Genomic DNA, 25850 nt, shown 5'->3' with positions numbered 1-25850 from the left:
ATTAAAATTAAAAATAAATAAATAAATAAAAAATACTGTTTAAAGTGGCGCTAGCCCGCAGCTAGCTTTGCCTGTTTGCTTTTTCTTTGTGATTCTATTAGTGTGTATTGGTGACTTCGGTCCGGTGGCAGCAATTGTGGTTTTCTGGCCAGAGACACCGGGGGAGATGAAAGACCCTCCAATCATCCCAAAAACACTTGTATTACCCCCAGAGAGACTACGGAAAGGATTTATTAAGGTAAACAAGTTACTTAGTACTGCTTTAAATGTGAGTCTCACTAAACCTCAATAAATATGGACATGCTGCATGTCATTTTGAAGCACAGAACCTGGAGAATTCAATTGCTGAGTTAGTTTAAACCTCCGCAATTGTATTTTTGATCGCCAAATGCCGCGGCTAGCAACTGTATGCTAATGCTAACGGCAGCTAATCAAAGCTTGGACAGAAACTATGACTGAAACACCTAAAGTAATGGAAAAAAATCAGCCACAGGATTTAAGACCAGACATTTGGAAAAATCAGCCAAAAATATCGGTAAAAAATATCAGCATCGGCCAATAAAAATCCCCAAAAATCGGCATCAGCCTTTAAAAAAAACAACAACAAAAAACATAGCGGTCAACCTCTAGTTCTCACTTGCCGTGTCTTGCCTTTATAATTTCCAGAAATGCATAACACAAACTTTCCGACATAATAATCTTTGTGACTTGGACGCTTTCAGAATCAGGTCACAAAAGGACGGGCGGGTCTGCCTCGTCCCAATGCGCTATCAACAAGATGGAAAACAGCGCTGGGTCTTTGTGTCAGAAAGTCTCATTGGGGGCTCCAACTTTCACGAAGGGCACTGTATGTCTGCGGGAACTTCTGCAGTTTCTTTGCTACCGTTTTGTCCCCCTTTCTTTTGTCAACCCCCTCACCCCATGCCAAATACACTTATGGAGCATTTGGCCATGGTCTGTCATTCAGCATTTTAGGTTGTAAACGCACGCCAACATGTCCAAAGTAGACCCAAAAAAAAGCCTTAAACAAATGCATAATATAGGAGCTTAAGGAGTTTTAGTTGGAGTTCTGGATCATGGCAGATCGGACTGTACAGGTAGATGTCGCGTGGTTTCGTTACAGGAAGTAGTCGGGGGTTCGGCGCGTGACGTGGGGTTCTCCTCTGCGCGGCGCCGGGTCAAACTGCAAGCTGCGAATCAGAAGAAATGACCGGGTTAATCAAAGCTTCAGACAAAATTATATGGCAAGTATCAGTGTGGTTAACCAAAAGGGCGACATTATGGATTATTGAAAGTATGAATTCATAAAACCCTTTCTTTGTTCATTTTAATTCACCACATCAAGCTCTTATTTTAAAACTACAGTGGGAGGAAAAAGCATGTGGGATTAGAGTACATTCTGCCTAAATTGGTCATAAAATGTGGTCTGATCTTTATTAAAATAAGAAGGAGTAAACACTGCTTAAAAGGGACTATACAGAGATTAAAAATGTTAAAATTATGTATCTTCCTCCCCCCACATGTTCCCGCACTGTCCTAGAATGAGCTCAGACGTGTTCACCACAACAGTCTCTAAAATCCTGCACTGTCACTCAAAAAGTTGTTACTTCGGGTCCGAAGTCCTGTCATGTACAAACATAATATAGAACCTGCAGTTACGCGTAAGACCTGAGGTGGCAGCAGTGAGTATAAAAACTGTATCCGGACACTGACCAGCCACTTGCAAACAATGCTCACGGCGAGCTGTAGACGGCTACTCTCCTGCCCAAAATAGTGCGTACATGTTAAAGGCAGTGAGAGGAGTGGGGGCAACAACTCAAAGCTAATCGGAGTTGCAAAGATTTTCACAATCATTGTGATCATTGTGTGAAGTTAAAAACATCCTGATCTAGTGCGATAACCACACAGAGAAAAGTGAGACACAGGTGGTGCACTCGTCACCAGCTGGCTTCTGGGGAAACATCGACCGAGCCGCACTCGTGGCCTCAGACCTGAATGTTAACAGCAACGTCAAATTCATAACATCTGCAGCTTTTTGCCATCTAAAAAACATGGTCAAAATCAAAAAGGTATAGTGTCTAAACCAGACTTTTTCTCCAGCAGGTTCAGCAAGACGTAACAGCTGCAGAACATCCAGAACCAGGAAATAGGGCCATATTAGTCCAGCGCAGGGGTGGCCAACTAGTCAGAGACCAAGAGCCGAAATTTTCAACCTTGATCCTGTGAAGAGCCACAAAGGCACCGACCAGTAGCCAGATCCCGGGGCGGTAGTTTATTGTGATTAAATAGAAATCACACCGTTTTATTTAATCACAGTAAACTATAACTTTATGCCTGGCCTTTTGCTTTTTTTGTTCAATAATTGTGTTAGATTTAATGGTGTTACTCCTCACCAAGATTGAAATACATGTATATTAACTGAAATTTTGTGTTTCCTGCTCTGACTGAGACAGAATTAGATGTTTTATGTTTTTTTAATGCTGGGGTGTGTTTGTATGGGGGGCCCCGCCCACTGAGCCCCCTTCTCTGATTCGCCCCTGGCCTGTGGCTCAGTGCAGCTTCGTCCTGACTGTGCAGAGAGCGCACTCTAGGCTGCACAAAGTTCATAACCAGGAGCCTCTGGAGGACGTCTGAGGTTCTGTTTTAAGTTGCATTTGTTAGTTACAGTCAGATGTGGGAGAAAAGTCATGACTTTGTGTATTTCCGCGCTACGATGTCGCGCTTCGCATCATACGCTTCATAAGAGCTCCGCTTTTTTACATTTCCTAATTTTATCTTTTTCTGTGATTATGAGGCCAAATCACATCAAATAAAGAGTAGCTGATCAGAAACCTGAAAAGCACAGAAGCTAATCCCAGTGCCACGATCTGCCTGCCTGTTGTTTAACCCACATCCTGCTTTGAGTGACGCTACACGGGCACCTTTTACACACCGCCTCGAAAAGGAGAGAGATACGGACTCTCATTCATGTGTAGAGATGGAAACAGGGTCTGTAGGACGATGGTTGGATTTTTGGTCAAAGACTGTTACAGTTTATGGGAAATATTTACCAATCATTTTGCAAAGAGCCGCATTGTATTAAACATATCCAATCATGCAAAGAGCCGCACTCTGATTGGCCAAGAGCCGCATGTTCGCCACCCCTGGTCCAGCGCTCAGGTCTCAGCACAGGCTTCCTGTCGCTCAGAGAAAAGACTTTAACACAGCTTTTCCCCCAGAGTCAGGACTAAGCACGGTCAAAATCTGGAACGGTCTCCTAAAGACATGAGACAGACCTAAACTCTGACAAATGTCTTTGTTTTTTTTCCTTGTGTATGAATTGTGTTCCGTAAATACCCTTACCTCACAAATAAGGTCTGGTGTAACCCGTGTGAATGTGCATGTTTACCAAACGCTAATGTGTCCCTTGGGACTTACAAAGAGTATTTGAGGGTGTCGTCCAGCTCCATGATGGCCGCCTGGTTGCCGCAGCGATAGCAGTAATTTGGCGCACTAAATATTGTCACAACGTTCCTCTCGTGGCACCAGTTGTAGCCCTGGAGGAAAAATACATAGATTATTCTTTGTGCCATCAACAAAGCACTTACAGAGATACTGGAATGAGGACTCGTCTCACCTCCATGACGAGTTGATGTGCGCGGGACACCAGCGTGAGTCTGTTGGCGTGGTTGAACGTCTCGGAAATGTCCTGCCCGAACGTGTAGCCCGCCCCTCGAGGAGAAATGCCCCAGCCCCCGCGATCGTCTGGGTCTGACCACAGCAGGTCGCACATGGGACCCTGAGGACAGAGGGGAGCGTGTCAGGGGGAGCCCGTCGTCGTGAAGGGAAAAAGAAGGGGGGGGGGGCGTTTACCTCGTGTGGGACCTCTTGTAAACGGTCGAGAGCTCTGATGTGATCCAGAGTGTCTATGGACGGCGACAGGCCTCCGTGGAGACAGAAAATCTGACGGGAAAACAGAGGTGGTCAAGCTCATGGAGCATTCAGAAAGTGCTCCAAACACTTTTGATTTTGTGTATGAGCAAAAGTACTATTCCAGTTTCCAGATCAGAGGATGCTCAGGGCTGAGGAAGCTTCTTGGATGAGATATACTCCTTATTGCTGGGTTGCAGGTGACATCACAGCGTTCTAAAGGCCAATGCTATTGTATGGAAGAAAAATTATTTTGTTTTTGAGGAAATTTTTGGTCTTGTACAGAGAGATCATGGACCCAGTGATTGATATTAATGGTCATTTTTCTAATTCATACATTTTCTTTTGAGCTACGACTTGTGAAAGTGTAATGCTGTTAATAGGAAAAACTGGCTCCTGCCCCCCGCTGGGCCCGATGACATCATCACATTCTAGAACCTGCAACCCAGCAATACCGACAAATGTGTATGCAATTAGCTACATGCTAGATCAACATAACAAAGCATCACCTTTTTATATGCAGTCAACTTAAAAAAAAAGCACAATAATATTAGTGATAATATTATTTTAGTTTCTACAGTTGCCAATACAAAATATGCCCCTAATGAGCTGTTCCGCTCAGATTATGCTATTTTTGCAGTGAGTTCTCAAAGAATGGTTTTGGATGAGGACCAAACCCATTGCAATCTCATATTTGGAGAAAGGTTTGGTCATTTTTTAGACATTGACAATAAAAATAGTATCAAATAAATGCTTGTATTTTATTCTATAGGCTCAGTGCACAGAAAGTCAGCCATTGTGGGGTGAAGACAACTTCCTGTTGATATTTTAACGAAACATAAAAAATAAAATACAATTTTAAAAACACAGAAGAAAACTTAAACAGGGTTTCTACATCCAGCAGCAAGTCAAATTAAATGCTTTTTTATGTCTTTTATGCCAAAATCCTATATTTTAATGCCACAATCTGTGCATATCCAACTAAGATTTTCAGACATTCCATCAAACAGGGAAATGAGGGGAAATTGGACACAACAAGCCACTTTTGAGCAAAACGTTTTGAAAATTGAGCTGAACTAGAGCTGAATGTGTGAATGTGATCATAACTTTTGGATTTCCAACACAATTATGAAGATTGAATGCTAGTTTGAGTTTAATTTAATGCTTTTAAGGCTTTTATTTTGACAAATTGAAATAAACAGCAAGGAGAATGTGTTTAATAAAGATTTGTTCTGATGGGGAGCCATTTTAACATTTGTTAGCGATAATTTAACGTTAGCCTTTAGCTTCAAGGCTGAAATGCTTTACTCAGAATGTAAATACTTCACTGGAGGAGACTTTTGCATTTAAAACTGTAAAGTTATTAATGTGCTGTAAGTGCTTATCCAACAGCTGCATTGTTTCAGTAGGATACGCTAACACAGTTGCTGCCAAAGCAAGTTAGCATCATGTTCCTGTGCAACATTTCATGCACAAGTGGTGTTGCTTTAGGTGGGGTGAGAAGTCTTTATTTTGACTTGTTCTCAGCTTCTGGAGGTTTTGACCCAAACCTCTCTTCACGGACAGCATGGTGACGGTCTCTCTCCTCACCTGAGAGTCTACGAGGGCTGTGAGAGGCAGGTAGTCGAACAGGTCCGTGAAGTACTTCCACACGTTTGCGTTCCCGTATTTTCTCAGGCACTCGTCGTAGAAGCCGTAGACCTGCGTGATCTGCCGGGACTCGTGGTTCCCCCGGAGGATGGTGATGCGCTCGCGGAAGCGGACCTGGACACAGCACGAGCACCAGCATTAGTCACTGCGGCGGGTGGAAAAAAAACACCCGGTACTTCACAGGGTTTTCAAGCAAAGATACGGATACAAGGAAACATGGAAGATGCCAGAACAGAGTTGGAAATTTAGTCTAAGAAATGATCACTTAAAAATAAAAGTCAACTTACATATTATAACTTGAAATCATTTCTTTCAGGTAAAAACACTGGGAACTGTATGCGAGCCTTCATTTTCATCCAGTGGTATGCTAACAAATCTACGGCACTGGGAATTGCAGTTCGAGTACAGAACTGCTAGAGCACCGTTTAAAGAGGGGGTATTCTGCTTTTTTCAATCACATAGCACCAGTCTATATCACACAACAATGATGACCAAACCTTCTGTTGGTCTATAAATGCAGTAAATTAGAATAACTGCCTTGTATAAAATGTCTCTCTCAAAATGGCTGTAGTGAATGTCTTGAAATAGGCCTCTGTCTCTTTAAGAACCTCTGAGCCTTTCCGACACGCCCCCTCCACACTCTGTCTGTGGCATCAGTAGGGAGGGGGTTCTGCTGAGGAGCAGTGGTTGGTTACTCGGCTGGTGACGAAAGCTCGGAGGCGTCTCCAGGAGGTGGGGGCGTTCCTAGGAGGACTCAGGCAAACCTATCCCTAAAATGGCCGCCATCAGAGTTTTTACAGATTACTCAAAAATACGTGAATGTGTCAAGGCAACACTTCAGGCATGTTTTTAATGAGGGAATGACATAAAAACATGATGTAAAGCTTGAAAAAGTCGATTTTGCATAATACCCCCCCTTTAATGTTTAATTATAGAATAGATCGAGCTCTTGTGCAATAGAAGAAGAAACAAACAAAGCAGGAATGTTGACTATTGTCCCCATCTTAGAGACACAAATGATCACATGATTTCTGCAATCTGGGGAAAAAAAGCCATTTCACTCAAACCCACCTTCAGTGCTACGAGTAAAGAGACTGTTTCGACGGAGTAGTATCCCCGGTCCACATAATCGCCCATGAACAGGTAGTTTGTGTCGGGAGACTTGCCCCCGATTTTAAACAGCTCCATCAGGTCGTGGAACTGCCCGTGTACGTCCCCACACACCGTCACGGGACACGTCACATCCTGGACATTCGACTCTTTGGTCAGGATCTCTTTGGCCTGAGGACACACGGACGGGCACAGTTATCAGCAAAACTATCATGAGTAGTTAGATTTATGCAAGTGTTGAAAACGTTTCCTCTGCACGGCGGCTCAGACAATACTTAGGAGCTTTATACACTGCCCGACCAAAAATAATATTTGACTGTTCCGCCTTCGGCTTTGATTACAGCACCATTCCTGTTGGCATTGTTTCAAAAAGCTTCTGCAATGTCAAAACATCCAGTGTCGCATTCAATTTTCACCAAGATCTTGTATTGACGATGGGAGAGTGCGATCACAACGCAAAGGCTTCTTCAGCACCTTCTTCAGGAAATTGCTTGGTTGTTTCAGCTCAAATATTTATTTTCCCCCATTTTTTAAAATTCCCCTCTTATTTTTTCCTTTTTTTTTGCCCAATGTTTGCCCCAGTTTTTTCTTCTTCTTCTTTCTCATATGTTCCAGTGATTTATTTAATGTTCAAAAGTTGATTCTTTTTAGGGCTGTGCAATTAATTGAAATTCGATTATGATTTTGATTATTACACTAAACTATTACAAAACTGGCATAATCAGAAATATATATATATATATTTTTTTTACATCAGGCCGCGCTGCTCAGCTTACTTGTGCAGGTGTGAGGGCTGGCCAGCAGGGGGCAGGTGTGAAACGGAGACCTCTCCTCAATCGAGGCAAACTTGAAATCATTTGTACTTATTATGACCGTTCAGAAAACAGAAAGTATTCAGCATAGTTTTTTTTATTAATAAATAAAAAGGTAAAATAAAGATTGACTTTTTTTTTAAGGCAACAAATAATCGTTTGAATAATAATAAATGATTATTGTTTTTTCAATAATTGGGCAGCCCTACTTTACCTTACTTGTAATTTGTGGCGTATCCTATTGCTCTAAATGTATGTCCATGAAGCCTATGATTTATGTTGTACACATTTAGCCCGAGTATCAAAATAGCTTTATGATATTGATACAACTGATATCATTGGCTTTTTATGCCCTCAACATTTACTGTACATCTAGAGCATGCATTTCTCTCTCACAGATACTAAAATGACTAATAGTTATTTAGACGCCAAAGGCAAAGGTTCTCAATGGGTTCTTCTCTCTTTCACCGTGTGAGCCCGAGAAGTCCTGGCATCGTCACCTTGGCGTACGGCCATGCCATCAGGGAAGGAGCGATTCAAAACCTGCTCGTTCAGGATGTTCAGGTCATCAGCTGATCTCATTCTTTGGGCTCCTGTTGCTGAACCTAGACCTGACCAACTGCAGCGACTCCAGATCAGAATTTTAGTTACATCCTGGTAAAGGACACTCTTTTGTGGTCAGGCAGTGAAGGAACTGGCTCCAAAAACTTAGCCAAATTGTTAGCATGAACAATAATGAATGCATAAAATCATGTGGTACATATTAACCTCTTAACCGAGCGCATTTTCTCCAGTTCAGCTTTACCCAAATCTATAACCTAGGAGCTAAACAGCCTTAACGCCTCATTTGAAAGCCAAGAGTGACAAAACTGATCATGACTTTTTGTCGCATTTATATTGTGTTTTCGTAGGGTTTTTTTTGTCACTTTTTTGTCGCTCCTTTGTGTTGATTTTTGTTGCTCTTTAATTGTCCTCTTTGATTGCATTATTGTTGTGACATATCACTTTTTCCTAGGGCTGTGCAATTAATCGAAATTCGATTACGATTTCGATTACAACAGTAAACTATTACAAAATTAGCATAATCGCAAAAAATCGATTTTAATTTTTTTTTCAAATGTTTTATTTATTTTATTTTATTTTTTCTATTTTTTCTATTTTTTTTCTAATTTTAAATTTTTGGATTTTTGTCACTTTTTTGCTGGATTTTTGTCACTTTTTTGCTGGATTTTTGTCACTTTTTTGCTGGATTTTTGTCACTTTTTTTGCTGGATTTTTGTCACTTTTTTTGCTGGATTTTTGTCACTTTTTTGATGGATTTTTGTCACTTTTTTGCTGGATTTATGTCACTTTTTTGCTGGATTTTTGTCTTTTTTGCTGGATTTTTGTCACTTTTTTGATGGATTTTTGTCACTTTTTTGATGGATTTTTGTCACTTTTTTGCTGGATTTTTGTCACTTTTTTGCTGGATTTTTGTCACTTTTTTTGCTGGATTTTTGTCACTTTTTTTGCTGGATTTTTGTCACTTTTTTGCTGGATTTTTGTCACTTTTTTGCTGGATTTTTGTCACTTTTTTGCTGGATTTTTGTCACTTTTTTTGCTGGATTTTTGTCATTTTTTTGATGGATTTTTGTCACTTTTTTGCTGGATTTTTGTCATTTTTTTTGATGGATTTTTGTCACTTTTTTTGATGGATTTTTGTCACTTTTTTGGATGGATTTTTGTCACTTTTTTTGATGGATTTTTGTCTTTTTTTGCTGGATTTTTGTCACTTTTTTGCTGGATTTTTGTCTTTTTTTGACGGATTTTTGTCACTTTTTTGCTGGATTTTTGTCTTTTTTTGATGGATTTTTGTCACTTTTTTGCTGGATTTTTGTCTTTTTTTGATGGATTTTTGTCACTTTTTTGATGGATTTTTTTAAAGCCAACAAATAATCATTTGAATAATCGTGATTTCAATTATGACAAAAATAATCGTGATTATTATTTTTTCAATAATCGAGCAGCCCTACTTTTTCCCATCGCATTTTTGTCCCTTTTTTGTTGCTTTTTCATCCCTCTTTAGTCGAGTGTTTTTCGCTTCTAGATTTGGGCTCCCATCTCTCATTTCTACATCCCTATAGTTGCATCTACTCTTGAACTCTCCCATCCGTCCATTCTACAGAATAATGCAGTCTTCACTACATCCACATATTCTCCTTTATCCACATGAGCTGTGTAATTCTTTCCAGGCCTGATTGGATTCCGCCCGCAGCACCCATTTCAATCAAGCCCCAGAGGAAATGAAGATCTTTGTTAACTGTGGAAATCCAACACAACAACCTTTGAAATCAATGACACGAGAGCCTAAAGGAGGAGACGGCGGCGCAGGAGAAGCGCTGATCTTATTCTTGCAGAGAAAATTCAAAAGTTCAAGTTGGAGTCACCCTCAAAACAAGGATTTATGGACAAATAAAAACAAATAAAGTCCAAATATTACACTTATTTTGGCATTTATAAACACAAGATCAACAAATTGCATGAGGTGGAGATGTGGAAGGCTAAAAAAAACAAAATACTCCGCAGATGATTATTCTCAGGGGGTGATGGTGTTAAACGTCTGCTGTCAGAGGTGCTAATTTGATCAAAGAGCGAGACATTTCGAGAGGCGACTTTTCTGATGTATCCGACAGGCCAGGTGTGCCCTGCAGCTGCTGCCAGATTAAAGAGACCGAAATACATCTGAGGCCAACAACAACAAGGAGGCGTGGTACTCATGAAGGCGTGTGGGCCTGGGGTCGCCACAGGAGGAGGATAAACAAGTCAGATTTTGGCGTCTAAATAACTATTAGTCATTTTTTTAGTATCTGTGAAAGAGAAATGTCTGCTCTAGATGTACAGTAAATGTTGAGGGCATAAAAAGTCAATGATATCAGTTGTATCAATATCATAAAGCTATTTTGATACTCGGGCTAAATGTGTACAACATAAATCATAGGCTTCATGGACATACATTTAGAGCAATAGGATACGCCACAAATTACAAGTGAGGTAAAGTAGGGCTGCCCAATGATTGAAAAATAATAATCACAAATATTTTAGTCATAATTGAAATCATGATTATTCAAACGATTATTTGTTGTCTTTAAAAAAAAAAAATCCAGTTTATTTTATTTATTAATCAAAATACTATGCTGAATATTTTCTGTTTTCTGAATGGTCATAATAAGTACAAATGTTTTCAAGTTTGCCTCGATCGAGGAGAGGTCTCCGTTTCACGCCTGCCCCCTGCTGGCCAGCCCTCACACCTGCACAAGTAAACTGAGCAGCGCGGCCTGATGACGTTAAAAAAAACAAAAAACATTATTTTTGATTATGCCAGTGTTGTAATCGTTTAGTGTAATAATCAAAATCGTAATCGAATTTCAATTAATTGCACAGCCCTAAAAAGTATTAACATTTAAACATTAAATAAATAGCTGGAACATATGAGAATGACAAAAGGCGGCTGTTCGATGCCTGTACTTTAACGAGAAAAATGTGGGAGGAAATATGTGAAAATGAGAAAACATTGTGGAATAGCCACAATGTTTTCTAACTTTTTGGGCAAAAAAAAAATGGAAAAGGTCCAAGTCATTTCCTTTAACACTGTCCCTGGACCAATAGCATCAAAACTTGGATCTGAAGATTTAAGATGTTTTTTTTTTTGGTTCCTGCTTTCGATGCTTTAACTTTTCCGATTAGTACCTAGGGCTGTCACGATAAATACTACATTGACTTAACGTTCAATAAAAAAACAGATAAACAATACATTTTCGGCCTCGATATTTATCGTCTGTACATTTATTAGCATTTCCCACCTATTCTTTCTTTGTAAAACTTTGATTTTTAACTGAAGCAAATCGAGTTGCATTATATTTCATGTTTATTGCAGCTCGCGTGCTATTTTAGGATATGATGATGCACTTTTAGAACAAAGGTTTACTGTCATTTTTATGCCTGAGAGTTGACAATGTCTAGTATCGTTAGAATGAATAATATCGTTTATCGCGATACTTTCCTGCTTCAATATATCAAACTTCAAATTTGTGATCGTTCTAGTACGTTTTAGCCACCGACTTTTAAAGCAGTACTGAGTAACTCTTCCCCCAAGAGGCCATAAGTGCAACTGCAGGTGTAGTTGCAAGTTACGATTTTTTAACGTATTAATTGTCTTGGAGAGTAAATACTACGCTGACAGGAAAGGCGAAGGGAGAGGGGGTTACTGTGCATCCAATTATACAATGGAAATATTTGTTTTCACTCAAACTTGGCTGTAAATACTGTTTAAAGTGACGTTAGCCCGCAGTTAGCTTTGCCCGTTAGCATGTTAGCTTCTTCTTTGTGATTCCATTAGTGTGTATTGGTGACTCCGGACCGGGGGCAGTCAAGTTGCAAACATGGTTTTCTGTCCAGAGTCACCAGGGGGCGATGAAAGACCCTCCAATCATCCCATAAACACTTGTATCACCCCCACAGGGACTAGGAAAGGATTTATTAAGGTAAACACGTTACTTAGTACTGCTTTAAAAGCAGTGAATATTAGTGTCAATACGATGCCATTAAAGTAAAGCAGAACATTATCATTTTAAAGGCTTTCAAAATGATACAATCATGGCACAAAAAATATTACAAAACAATACATTGTCCAAGCTTCCAATTCTAAAAGCTCGTGAAACCCTTATTTCACAGGTTGCATCATCCCCACAATGCAACAACATGTTAATCTCGACTCATAGCATAGTTGGTAATGTTGCCCCGTCACGGTTTCAAAGTAAATCACATATCCTCTCTCTCCACCCCCCGTCCCGTCCTGGATAATGGTCTGGCGCAGAGTGCTGAGCTCAGTGTGTGACGGGACAGTGACTCCACACAAAACCGTGACCTACATTGGACCGGCGTCACGTGAGCAAAGCGCTCCAGACTCACAGGCTTAAAAGCACCGAACAGTCCAGAGAAGGACAACATCCCCGACGCCGTGACACGCGCTACAACCAGATCTCTGACACCGCGTCCCACCGTCGTTTTACCTGTAACTCCATCCTAAGCTGTGCAATGACATCCCTAAGGTCCGGTTACAAGCGCCGGTGCTTATCTTAATCATGAACATGCGGCATCCGTGCGTGAATGTGTCAAAACAGGCTACAGCCCAAAGAGTCCCATCACTGCGGCTATTTTAACGACACCGGCGAGTTTTCTGGGCTTATGACGGATCTTTATATAAACGGTGAAATCGGCGTTTGAGAATGTACCAAGGAAAAGGGACGCGTGGATATTATATTACAAGGGGAAAATAGTTCCAAGTCCTTGAGGATGGCCAAGGAGTTTGGTCATAGCGCACATGCTCAGCTCTTTAAGACCTCAGCATCACTTCCTACAGCATTGACAATTTCCTGATCCTTTTACAAGCATATTTTAGGATGTTCTCCATTTCATGCTGCTCACAGTTCAGTATAGCACATTATTTTTTCCCCCATTTCTTTTCCCCAATTCCCCTTGAGATGGGCATCATATCCGTTGAATCATCAAATGATACCCAAAAACAGTGAAGGCAATTCCTTAAAGCAGTACTAAGTAACTTATTTACCTTAATAAATCCTTTCCGTAGTCCCTGTGGGGGTAATACAAGTGTTTATGGGATGATTGGAGGGTCTTTCATCTCCCCCTGGTGTCTCTGGCCAGAAAACCATGTTTGCAACTTGGCTGCCCCCGGTCCGGAGAAAGCAATACACACTAATGGAATCACAAAGAAGAAGCAAACATGCTAACGGGCAAAGCTAACTGCGGGCTAACGTCACTTTAAACAGTATTTACAGCCAAGTTTGAGTGAAAAAAAATATTTCTATTGTATAATTGGATGCACAGTAACCCCCTCTCCCTTCGCCCTTCCTGTCTTACTCTCCAAGACAATTAATAAATTAAAAAATCGTAACTTGCTACTACACCTGCAGTTGCGCTTATGGCCTCTAGGGGGAAGAGTTACTTAATACTGCTTTAAGGAAAGATCAAAACAGAACAAATAGAAATGAGAGCAAGAGAGAGAAAAAAAAGGACAAATAAAAAAAATAAAAATAAAATAATAATAATAAAATAAAAAATTAAATATGACCCTGTCCAGGATATCAACCACAAGTGCAATGATATATTATTTGAAATACAAATGGCCAATTTCCTCCGTCAAAAGACATCAGCGGAAATAGCCAAATATACATAAAGAATATGTACAGCATGCAGAAACTATTCACAGGATACATACAATTATGTACAATGTACAAAAAACAAAACTAATGCAATATCTAATCCACAACCAGTGTAGACAGTAGATTGGACCAACAAGTAATATTTTCAGTTTTTGCTCTGTGAATTCGAGCGGCAGAAAGCTCCAACTGAATGATATCTCTATAAGAGACAAGCCATTCCCTCAGTCAGAGGTTGCACTTTCTTCCATCTGCAAACTACCATCTTTTTGGCAGCTGCTAAACCAGGTAATATTATTCAACGTTTTTTAATTAATTGTCAGATTTAATTTTGATGTATCATCTAGCAGAATAACCCTTGGAGACTTCTGTACTGCATACTTAAAACAATGAGTGGCAAGCACACTCGCCAAGACGTACAAGAACATTAATTTCTCCGGGCTGATATTATGTAAGTGACAGTGTTTACTGTACGGTGTTGCTTTTGTTGAAAGGATTAGTGCTCATTCCGAGCCGTTGTTTGAAATGCAAGGCGTCGACGGAGGAAGAAAAATAAACCGAAATAGGATGACGAACTGTGTTATGTAAGAGCCTGGAACTCACCTGAAAACAGCCCTGTGGACAGAGAACAGTGGGTAATATATCCTTAGAGCTTTATTGTCTGGGAACGTTGATTCGCTTCCCTTTAGGAGGGGGACTGTGTGTGCTCCGTTGGGCATTTTGTACAACTATAATATCTTTAAGCCCTTGACACGTTTTCCACGCACATACAGATGCGTTTATGTGATCTACTTAATCCCACTGACGTCTATAGTGTAAGGTCATTCCGATAAGAGTTTGACCAAACATTAACGGCAAAGCATTACCTCATCTTTACAGCACTTTACAGAGGCAGCATTTAAACTGCAGCTGCATCAGCACAACAGGCCAATACTGTGACAACTGTGAATGCGTCACGCTGGTTAGCACATGTAACATTATAGAACTCTAAACCAGCTGTTCTTGTACTACAGTAAATTCCACTCTTTTCCACTTATTGCCCTTTATTGTGAACACAGCGATTCAATCAAAATACAGATCATGCGCGGCGTCTTCATCTAAATGTAGATGCATCTTTATTGATCGCCAACACTGAAGTAAGAAGAAAAAAGGGTAGAGGTGCGGCGGCGCTCGTCTTTACTGCTGCCCGACAGAGCCGCAGTTTTCAGTCCGGCAGCGTTTACTTGCTAGTCCAGGAAAGGCTACATTTATTGTTTTTATCATTAAAAGAGATCGATCAACATGGGGAAAATAATCGTGATTATTTTTTTCAAAAATCCCTAAAAGCCCTAAAAATTTTAAAAAATAAAAGTGAATGCCAAAATTCAAAGCACCTATATCATGCAAGATCGACTTTTTGGAGCTTTTAGCCATGTTGTTCTGCTATTTCCTTATCAAAAAGGAAACCCCAGAGTGTTTTTTTGGCTTCATTCACGCAGTTCTCAGCAATCCTCCTGAATCCTGCTCTCCTGAAAACCACTGAGTTGTGACACTGACGTTTTTTACATCATAGTGTCAAACAGGACGAGCCCGATGTCTGTAATGTAATGCCTTACGGCCTGATTTTGATTTATAAAATAGCTTTTTCAATTTCAGTTCGGCGACTATCAGCCAAAATAGTGACTGTCTCTTGAGAATCCAAGTGGATTAACTTTTATAACCAATGCGAGTCCCATAATGAAAACACCCGATGGAGCGGCCAGGACAGAGCGGTGAGTCAATCCAAACGCGTGCTAGCTTGTGTGCTAGCTTGTGTGCTAGCTTGTGTGCTAGCTTGTGTGCTAGCTTGTGTGCTAGCTTGTGTGTTAGCTTGTGTGTTAGCTTGTGTGTTAGCTTGTGTGTTAGCTTGTGTGTTAGCTTGTGTGTTAGCTTGTGTGTTAGCTTGTGTGTTAGCTTGTGTGTTAGCTTGTGTGTTAGCCATTTATTATATTTATTTGACTGCTTATGTTGCATGGGCGGATTAGCCCGGAGAGAGGGGGCGGAGTTAACTGAATCGAAGCGTCGTGTCTTCCGGGTTTGAAAAATACCCCCATAAAATACATATATTTCTCACAAAAAATAGTACTCCATAGTGGTAGAGGTACAATATATCATATAAATGCCTATACATGCTAAAATAGCATGATACAGATCTTTTAAAAACATTGAGACTTGATATTCTATGTAACACAGACGCTGCCCTAATTTAGCGTGCCCGGGCAGGTCCGCATTATATCTGTAGCAGAAACAAAACTAGCCCCAGAACATTTCCCACGTTAGACAGAAGTAATAATAGAAATATTAGAGTGGCGGGAGGAAGTATTAGAGGTTTAGAGGTTGGGCTAGAAGTCAGGATAGTAGACTAGTGGTAGTGACGTTTCGTTTAGGCTCTAGAAATATATTATCCTTAAATCCTGCACCTGTGAAAATTAAAGAATGCTAATGAAAAGATTTTAAAAGAAAAAAAAGGATTAGATGCTAAATACTGTAGCGTTTGCAGCTATTCCTTCTCGTGGCAATGCTAGAGCTCATTTGTAAAAACTTAACGCCACGGAGGATTAGAGAAATCAAGAGGGATTCATACATTTTCAAGTATTACTGAAACGGTGAAATAAATTGTCAAACAGTGAAATAAATTGTTTTAAATCCAACTCTTAGGGACGCACTGTGTGTGCATGGAATGTTTTAGCTAACTTCCAGCTAACAGCTAGCGTAAGCCAACAACTACTGCTTGTCCAGATGTTTTTACGTAAATTAAACATAAAATAAGCATGAATTTAAACATTTTTAAAACTGAAGAAACTTTGAATAAAAGTTATGCTGAGTAGGACTGTGCAATTAATCGAAATTCGATTACGATTTCGATTACAACAGTAAACGATTACAAAATTAGCATAATCGCAAAAAATCGATATTTTTTTTCAAATTTTTTGTATATTTTTTTTCCAAAAAATGTTTTCACTTTTTTTTTTTTTACATTTTTGTCATTTTTTTTGCTGGATTTTTGTCTTTTTTTTTTTTGCTGGATTTTTGTCTTTTTTTTTTGATGGATTTTTGTCTTTTTTTTTTAATGATTTTTTTGTCATTTTTTTGATGGATTTTTGTCATTTTTTTCCTGGATTTTTGTCATTTTTTGCTGGATTTTTGTCATTTTTTTGCTGGATTTTTGTCATTTTTTTCCTGGATTTTTGTCATTCTTTGATCAATTTTTGTCTTTTTTTTTATGGATTTTTGTCATTTTTTTGATGGATTTTTTTAAAGGCAACAAATAATCGTTTGAATAATCGTGATTTCAATTATGACAAAAATAATCGTGATTATTATTTTTTCAATAATCGAGCTGCCCTAATGCTGAGTGTTTAATGAATCAGATTGATGATGTGCGGGACATCCTTTCTGCAACGGTTTGGTTTTAGCCTCTATTCTAATGGATGTGCGAAGTCCCCTGCTTATTTTTAGGCATTTTTGTTTAAAAGCTCATGATATTTGTAAAGAAGGGAATTAGTATGAATGAAAGTTGATAATATCCTGCAACAATTACGATTCTGTGCCATCTCTATTGAAAAATAATTGAATGCTAATATAAACTTGCAGCTGTCAAGCTGGTTTTATGCATGAAGCAAGAACCCCTGTATAAAAAGGGCTCAATTTATTCAGGATGAGACATGATTCAGCAGTTTCAGCCCCGGCTCTGTGCCTGGTGCTCCACACTGCATCAGACTGGTTTAGACTGAGCCGCTCAGAAAAGAACGACGTCATTCACTACGGAGTCAACATGCGCTCGTAAAATGTAGGTCAATGTTTAATGTGGGGCACATCCCGGGGCAGAGCGGGCCAAAGCGGCTGAGAACCTTGGAAAGCATGTCGGTGCTAAGTCGGGATTCCCAGGACCAACAACGTGCACAATAAAACCTACTGCACAGTACTTGTCCCGTTCAGGATCCTGGGACAGACTTGAAGAAATCTGAGTTAGTTACTTGGTTGTCCCAGATCAAAAATTATCAAAAATAACTAAATTGTATGAACATTATCAGCCTCTTCTATTGTTCAAGATGGTGGTGCCATTTTAACATTTGTTAGAACCAAATAAACGTTAACCTTTATTTGTTTATTTAGTTGGGATAGTGCGTGTTGATGAACATACATGGGACTCATGCGTGCAAACAGGCCACGCCGGATCAGAGCCTGCGGCGAATTTGCATTGTCCGTTTCCGATGTCCCACACTGGCACTCTCAAACACACTGTTGCTCATCCTGGCCTATTGTACATGTTTTTAGTGGTAAGGGAAACGGGAGTGCAAGCGCTACTGTGCTTTAGCTTCAAGGCCAAAACTCTTGGAAATATAAAGGAAAGCGGCACATGATGCTAACGTATGCAGACAGTTAGCAGAGTCTGTTAGCCTGGTCAGTGTAGCATTGTAGCATTCAGCCATTAGCATTGGCCATCAAGCATCCGAATTATGAACAATCCGGACGTTTTCAGCTGTTGTCAAACCACTGACCACATTCAGGTCAAAGCCTTGTCAAAAATCATTCATAAATGTACAGACCTCTTAATATTTTAGTTCAGATAAGAATTAGCGCACAAAAGTGTCCTCTGGGCTGAATGCTGAATGTGATTTAGCATTTAGCTTCTGCCGTTTGTGGGGTCGGATGCACATTCAATGGGCACTAAACATCTTATAATGTGTTAAAGAAACCATAGAAATGATGAAAATGCAATGATACGAACATGTCATACCGTGCCGTACTTTACTGTAAGCCTGGCTTTACTATGCACTGGGGAGAGAGCACACACTTCAAACAGGTCCTTTTGGTGATGGAAGTTCTGCCATAGATACAGACGGCATCTCTGGAATCGCTCATATATGGTCATTTTTGAAAACAGTTAAGGGGGAAAACAATTTTGAAAAAATCTAAACTTTGTCTAATTATTCAAAAACTACTTCAACAAACGCTGAATTATGAATATAGTTTCTACTAAATAAAGAAACAAAGACATGGGGAGGAGCAAAGTGGTTTAACAGCCCATAAATATATGAATAACGGAGAATGCTAACTTCATGCTACATGTTAGCATCGGGCTAATGCTAACGGTTAGCTAGCGCTTGCTACAACTGCCGTTTTTTCACTTCTACTGAACAATCTGCTGTGAGAAAATATCCATATGGGCCCGATTTACACTTGACTTTATTTATGTGATAAATAAGTTCATATTTCACCAGAAAATGGCTAAAAAGAGGGAAAATTGTGTTTCTCTAAGATTCTATTTTCCCCCTCGGTGAAGCCACGCCCCCTTTTATGACAAGATGCCGTCTGTATCTATTCCTGGTGTTTGTATAAAACCTGTGCCGACCCTAGTTTTTACATAAATGTTTCGAAATATATGTTATTCTACTTTTTAATTAGCAGTTCCATTTATCTGTGACATACAAGCGCTCCACAGAGTGTTTCAAATGTGTACTGTAAACTGTGAGTCTTGATCTTAAATAAATATATCACGATTCGGATCGCAGTTGGCCATATAAATTGCAATTACAATTTTCTTTTCATCCATAATTGCTCAGACCTAGTCTTCGAGCACTGCACTCCTGGGACGGGCGCCCACTGCTCTTGTGCGAACCAAGGAGATGTGTGAAATGCTCGGGACAAATTCCCCACAGGGATAATTAAGTCCATTTCATCCTCATTATTGTTGTTTATTACAAGAACAAGCTTAAAGCCAATATCAGTAGGTTTCAAATTTCTTTCTCACTTACGTCAGTCCAGCTTTTGTTTGTTCTTCATTAGGCTTGACGTGAACTTTGATAATAACAAAACTTGCATGTGCCCCAAAATAAGGCAGTAGAAGGGCGGGCGTTTGTGTGTGTCTGTTTGGGAGCATTTAAAGCAGGCGTCTCAGACATGCGGCCCGCGGGCCAAATGCGGCCCGCGAGGTAATTTTTTGCGGCCCGCGAGATAATTACTTATTTATATTATATGCGGCCCGCCGGTAAATCACATTAAACACGTTAGAACTACATTTCCCATGAGGCACCGCGCGGTAGCGCCAACGCAGCTGCGGACGCGAGAATGTAAACATCAGACAGGGAAAGGGAGATGCGCCGCTGTCCCTGAATGCATCTCCCACGCACCAAAACAACAGCGCGTGGCTACAGCAGCTACACCATGGAGAAGTTAAGGCTTATTTACAACCTTAGACGCGTAAAACAAGCGGCGGTGGGCGCGGGGCAGGTGGAGACAGGCCTGTTTTTGTGGATTATAAAGTTTTTCCAACTGGAGCTGAGGACTGACCAGACGAGTGAGAATCATGGATAAAGAGGTTTGAGCAGCAAGTTCTACGACGGATCCTCAGAAGATCGCGTGCACAGTGAGTGTAGTGTTTTTATGTTTATTCTGTGGAGTAAAGTCAGCCCAAATTGTGTGGCTGTTGCACTGATTTATCTGACATGAAGCGCGTGCGTTTGTTGATGCGTTTGCCGGTGTTACACATTGACGGGAGTTTGGGTTGAACTGGCGTGACTGTCCCATAGACTGAGAAAACTATTGCTATTCTTCAGTTTATGGACAAGCCCAACGCTGATGGTCAATTCACTTTTTGTTTATCCCGATTTGGCGAGAGCTCAACGAGTCAGGGGCGCACGGCGGAGCGAGAGGTCTCTGCTCCGCCTCCACCCCGGTGTGCGCGGCAGCGATCTCGTCCACATTCGCTCAATTCTTGGCAGATTTTTTGACAGAACGTGACAATTCCCAATAACCCGCAACAGCACGCAGCAGTGCGCCACCGCACGAAGCAGTGCAGGAGGCATATTCGTGACTGTGCGTAATAATTCGTGCCATTAATCGTAACACGCAGCAACAGTTCGTGGCGGCGCGTGGAACCTCTACCAATTCCACTCACATTCGTGATCCTGGGCCACGAATGTGGATACGTGGCATTCGTAACGCATCGTGCCCTTGTGTAAACCCAGCTTAGGACATTGCAAAGTGAACACATTGCATTGCATAGTGTTTAAAAGCGTCACAACAGTAAAGTGAGGAGCCTTTTCTCTCAGAGCTACATTATCAGATCAATTAATTTAATCTTTATTACGGACACATGTGGGAACACATGATCCATAGTTACATTAAAAATAGAGAATATGGAAATGTATTAAAATACTGCAAATAATGACAGCAACATTGACAGTAAAAAATATAAGCCCTATCAGTTCTCTAACTGTAGGTCAGAAAAAGGCCTGAGGTCAGAGACTCCACATTATTTACATGAGATGAATCAGAGCTGATCTCAGACTCACCAGAGTCTGGAAAAGTCTCCAAGTCCACACATTCATGGATGTATTTATTATATGACAGGGTGAAAATTAACACAGAGCAAAACAAGTTTGAAGCTGATGCTTTTTGCTGGTGCTCATGATCAGCTCCAGTCCCTGGTTGGGCTTTTCTACATTAAATTAAAATGACATTTGTACATTTTGCATTTCTTTAATGGGCTCACAGAGAAACTGGACCTGCCTCCTGAGAGATCACTGATGCCCTGAACCAAAATGGGATTAATTACAAAAAACTAATTGTCTAAGTCTGTAATTTCACATTTAGAAGCTCAGCAAATGTTTGGCTGATTGGTAACATCTGGAAGCTTAAAAATGTGCAGATCGGTAATGTACAGTCTATTTTAAGTTATATTATAGCAAACAATAAAAAGTTGCTAAATCATAATTGACTTAATATAAAAGGCTTCGTCAGTTGCGGCCCCCGACCAACACTGGGTTCGCATTTTTGGCCCCGGGTCCAAATGAGTTTGAGACCCCTGATTTAAAGAGTGAATTCAATTTGTGTTGCATAACAGAGAAGGGAACAAGAAACTAATTTCCTCCGAACAGGCCTGAGCAGCAAGGCATAATTACTGTGAATTTAAATGAGGATACGAACAACAGGCCCCCGGCAACACTGAGCAACCCTGGACAAGGGGAGGATTAGAGAAGGGGGAATCATCTCTGCAGGGCGATACAAACTGTAACAAATTACGATGCCAAAAAAGGACCCTCTGCTTCACATACTTCTGTATGGTTACATATGTCTCTTCATCGGCACAGCGCTCTGTCCCCTCACAACTGCTCCTCTTCTATTTATATGCAATCTGACATGTACAAAGCAGGAGACGTCTACAGCACCCAGAGACAGCCTCGTGCACTTCTGTAAATGGTTCCTGTCTTTAAATATTCTCAAAACAAGTGTCACATTTTTGAGCCAATACTTTGTACAGTACAGAATCCTAAAATCTAGGGCAAAATATCTAAAAGCTAGCAAACAAAACAGCTCAATATCCTGTGTTTTTCTAGTGCTTACAGCAAAAGTCTTTTTTACATAATGATACTTTGACTCAATAAGAAACACTTCTTTGTTTCTTCTCCTGAGGCGCGCAGGACAAACGAACACACCCGAGCGGCACGGCCCTCAGTGCAGGTATGCATTTGTGATCTGGAAGGGCTTACGTTTTGTCCGTGATTCAACTCAAACCGATTCAGGGCTATTTTTAAAATGCAGGGGGCGCTGCTTTGTGTGGGAGCGGATGAACAGGGATGAGAAGACTCATGACATCTCACACTGAAGCAAAAGCAGTAAAGTAATAACAAAAAGGCACTTAATGCAGTCCATTTACAAGTCATCAGATAATACGAGGCTTCACTCCCCAAACTGGACTCTATGTGACTCACTTTGATTCTCTCTAGAGTTGCACTTGTCAAAATTGATCTGGCTTTTTTTATTTAGTTTGCTTCAGTTCGAGGAATGTCGTTATAAACTTCTTGGATGCTTTGAGAGAATCCCTGCTGGAGACAAATGCGTCAAATGAGACTCCAAAACTACAACGCAAAGTCAAAGCAAAATCAGCCGTCGACTTTAATCCTTGTATTGCACAATCACACATTGCTTCTTGGACCAAAAAACAAAAAAACACGTCATCTCTGAGTGAAACTTGGCACAACTGTAAAGGGCTCGAACGGATAGCAACATTAAGGAGAAACCGTTGGCCAAAGAATTCAAGTAATTTACACAACTCAATCTTGAAATAACTTTTTTTTTAAAAACATAGGAAAACAAAATCATGATCTGAGGCTCTGACAGTTTTGCGGGACTTTCACAATTTCACTTTTTTTGTTTACAATCACAGGGGCCCAAGTTGGTGTTGCTGTCAGTCAATCCCTCAAGAGTATAATTAAACCTTCCCACCGTCTCTAAATTACAGGGGCAGTTTTATGCTGACAACCGCAGAAAACCTGAATATGACTCACCTACTGAACACAAGAAAGAAAATGGTTTATATCGTTTATTTTGTTTACACTAAGAATAGACACATCCCATAAGGCTCCACCTGGAGTGTCTTCACAACAATATATCCCACACCCCCGTCTAAAATGTACTTAAGGCGAGACACTGCAGGTGAATAGGGAAAAAAAAAAAAATTCACAGATATCAATTTGAAGCTTTTGCTGTCGATCACTGGCATAAATGTGAGAAAAAAAATACATGGCAAGTTTTCTTGCAATCTTTTCATATAAGAACAAGGTGTTTTATGCCTAAAAATGCCCCAAATTTCCCATCTTTTCGGCGACGAAATCTGAATAATGGATAGAGCTACATTCATTTTATTGATAAATGAGTTACCAAGACTTTTTCACAGGGGATTTTGGATTTCTTGTTTAGTTTTGAAATCAGCCGTTTTTTAGTGGAAAAATGTGTAAAAAATTAATTTTCGCCTTATTTTTTGACTTTCAAAACTCAATAAATGGGGCTTAGGGATTAAATAATAAAAAATCCCTCTGACAAAATCTTCCAAATATTGTTCAGTCCAAGGCTGGAAAATGTGAAGTCTTTAGGTCCGACTGACGTGGACATAAGTGTCGCCACAATGACAGAAAAATGTGTTTTGAGAAAAAGGCCTTTGAAATTGTGTTCTCCCATATAAGTCTATGGGGGAACATTGAATCAGCGCAATATTTAAACATGTTTTTGTGAAGATTAGGCATATTTTTGGTTTCCGGGTGAAAGTTTGTATGTTCAGAGACCAATTTGGCCCAAAACCTGAAAACTGAAAAAATTTAGTTTTGCCTGTAGTGTCTCCCCTTAATTACTAAAAAAAAAAAAAATTAAAAAAAACATAGACTGTTGAATTAAAAACTAAGAACTCTTTCCATCCAAGTTGTCAAATTGTTTCTGTCCAAAGTAACAAATGCTGAAGTTAGGAATGCGGAGCAGGTGTGACTTGGATCAACAGTACGGTGCCTTGTAAACATGCCATGAGCGTCAACAGCGCGCGCGGCTCCCCTTATTATCACCGAGCTACGCTTCCAGACTGTTCTTCAGACGGGGGCTAAAGTACCCCCTGCTACTCCGGATGAAATAAAAATATAAGCAACGCGCAGTGAAATGTACACTATAGGCGCCATTTTAAAGAGATCTGGGGCAGTCGCCAAAAAATTACGCACACATTTAAATTCGCGTGGTGTGATGACCCACCTTTTCGCACAGCGCCTTGACTTGTCCCTCTGTCAGCTGCTTGCACTCGTTCAGCTGTTCGATCCACTGGTCCAATTCTTTCGTGAACGCCTTTTCGTCCATGTTTTCTGTCTTGATTTTGTTTTTTTGTTTTTTTTTTCGGGGGGCGCTCCGGTTTGGAGGTAAACGTCAGGTGGTTGTTAGCAAAACAAGCTAACTTTGGGCTCGTAGCTGCTCGCCCTGGAAATTAGAACTAAAGTGATATCACCGGCTTCTGATCGCCGTCTGGGGGCGGGGGGGAAGCACGCCAGTCACCGGTGTGTGCTGTGTGGCTGCCGCCTGATCTGTGTGTGTGATTTGGATGAAGTGAGGGAGAGAGACGCGCAAGTGGTGTCCGCCCAAAAGACAAGCGCGCGAGGCTAAACTTAGGCACTTCCGGCTGCGACCTTCAAAATAAAAGGCGGGAGTCGTTTATTTTTGGTTCTTTGCATAAAGCAAATGCAAACCTTTGTGGGGAAAAACGCTACTAAAGTGTATATATTGGTGTTGGAGTTTGTTTTTATTACACCAAAATTAAAACTTTGCTGGTTTTCTTCACTTAAAGCCACACCGCGTAGAATTTTACCCAATAAATAAAATAGAAATACAAGCATTTATTTCATGACAGATATTTTCATCATTGAAAAGTACCTCATAAATGTACAAACATACATGTTTTTTTGCTGTGAGCGGCTCAGACATGACTGCAACTTTACTGGGAGTGGGTACGTCTCCAGCTCGTCTCCATGGCGATCTCCACAAAAGTCAGCAGAATATAAGATTTGAACAGGTTAGGCCCTCATCCAAATCCATCCTTTCATTACCCACTGCAGCAATAGACTTTTCTGCGTAGAGCTGGTCATTAGGAACATGTTTTGTATTGATGTCAACACCATAGTCCAAATGTTACGCAGTGTCCCTTTAAAGTGCATATGACACATTAGACACAATTTTAGCCAAAACATTGTTAACACAATTAGCCTATATTTAAGATTTTGCTAAAGATTGTACCCAGCTTTCTTTAGTTTGACCGTTTTTGGGATGTTTAAAGTTCCACTTCCTTATCGGACACCGACAGGAAGTGACATAGATGAAGGCAAATAATTTTAGAATGTTGCCGTGCTGACCATTTAAGTCAGAGTGAAACGAGTGAGTCAAACTGCTGCGACTTTGGCTTCTGGGAAACACAGTTTTTCACACTTTTTGGCCGTTTTCTGGCGAAATATAAACTTATTGAGCACATACAAATAAAGTCAAGTCTAAATCGGGTCCATATGGATGTTCATTCACAGCAGATTGTTCAGTAGAAGCGCTTGCTAGCGCTAGCACAATGCTAGCATGTTAGTATTCTCCATTATTTATGTCTTTATGGGCTGTTGAACCACTTTGCTTCTCTCCATGTCTTTGTATCATTATTGGGTAGAAAACTATATCAATAACTGTTTTTGAATAATTAGAGAACGTTTTTTTCTCCAAGTTGTTTTCCCCCTTAACTGCTTTCAAACACGACCATATATGGGCGATTCCAGAGATGCCGTCTGTATCTATGCAACTTTACCTCTATCAAAGTTCAAATAAAAACAACATTTCTGCCCAACAT

General features: G+C 40.3%; 1 protein-coding gene across 1 annotated transcript; it reads right to left on the bottom strand.

The window, feature by feature from the left end:
* Positions 1–927: 927 nt before the first annotated feature.
* Positions 928–24611, bottom strand: ppp2cab (protein phosphatase 2 catalytic subunit alpha b). Its single transcript, XM_079566369.1, has 7 exons — positions 24233–24611; positions 6631–6840; positions 5500–5673; positions 3853–3942; positions 3617–3778; positions 3418–3536; positions 928–1190 (listed from the first exon to the last, which is right to left on the bottom strand). The coding sequence occupies exons 1-7, from the start codon at positions 24332–24334 to the stop codon at positions 1118–1120; spliced, it is 930 nt and encodes a 309-aa protein (XP_079422495.1). The 5' UTR covers positions 24335–24611; the 3' UTR covers positions 928–1117.
* Positions 24612–25850: the final 1239 nt, after the last annotated feature.

This window comes from Gobius niger (genome assembly GCF_951799975.1).
Source record: "Gobius niger genome assembly, chromosome: 11".
NCBI lineage: Eukaryota > Metazoa > Chordata > Actinopteri > Gobiiformes > Gobiidae > Gobius > Gobius niger.
Note: the sequence above shows the minus strand (reverse complement) of the source record. Positions and strands in the feature narration are given on the sequence as shown.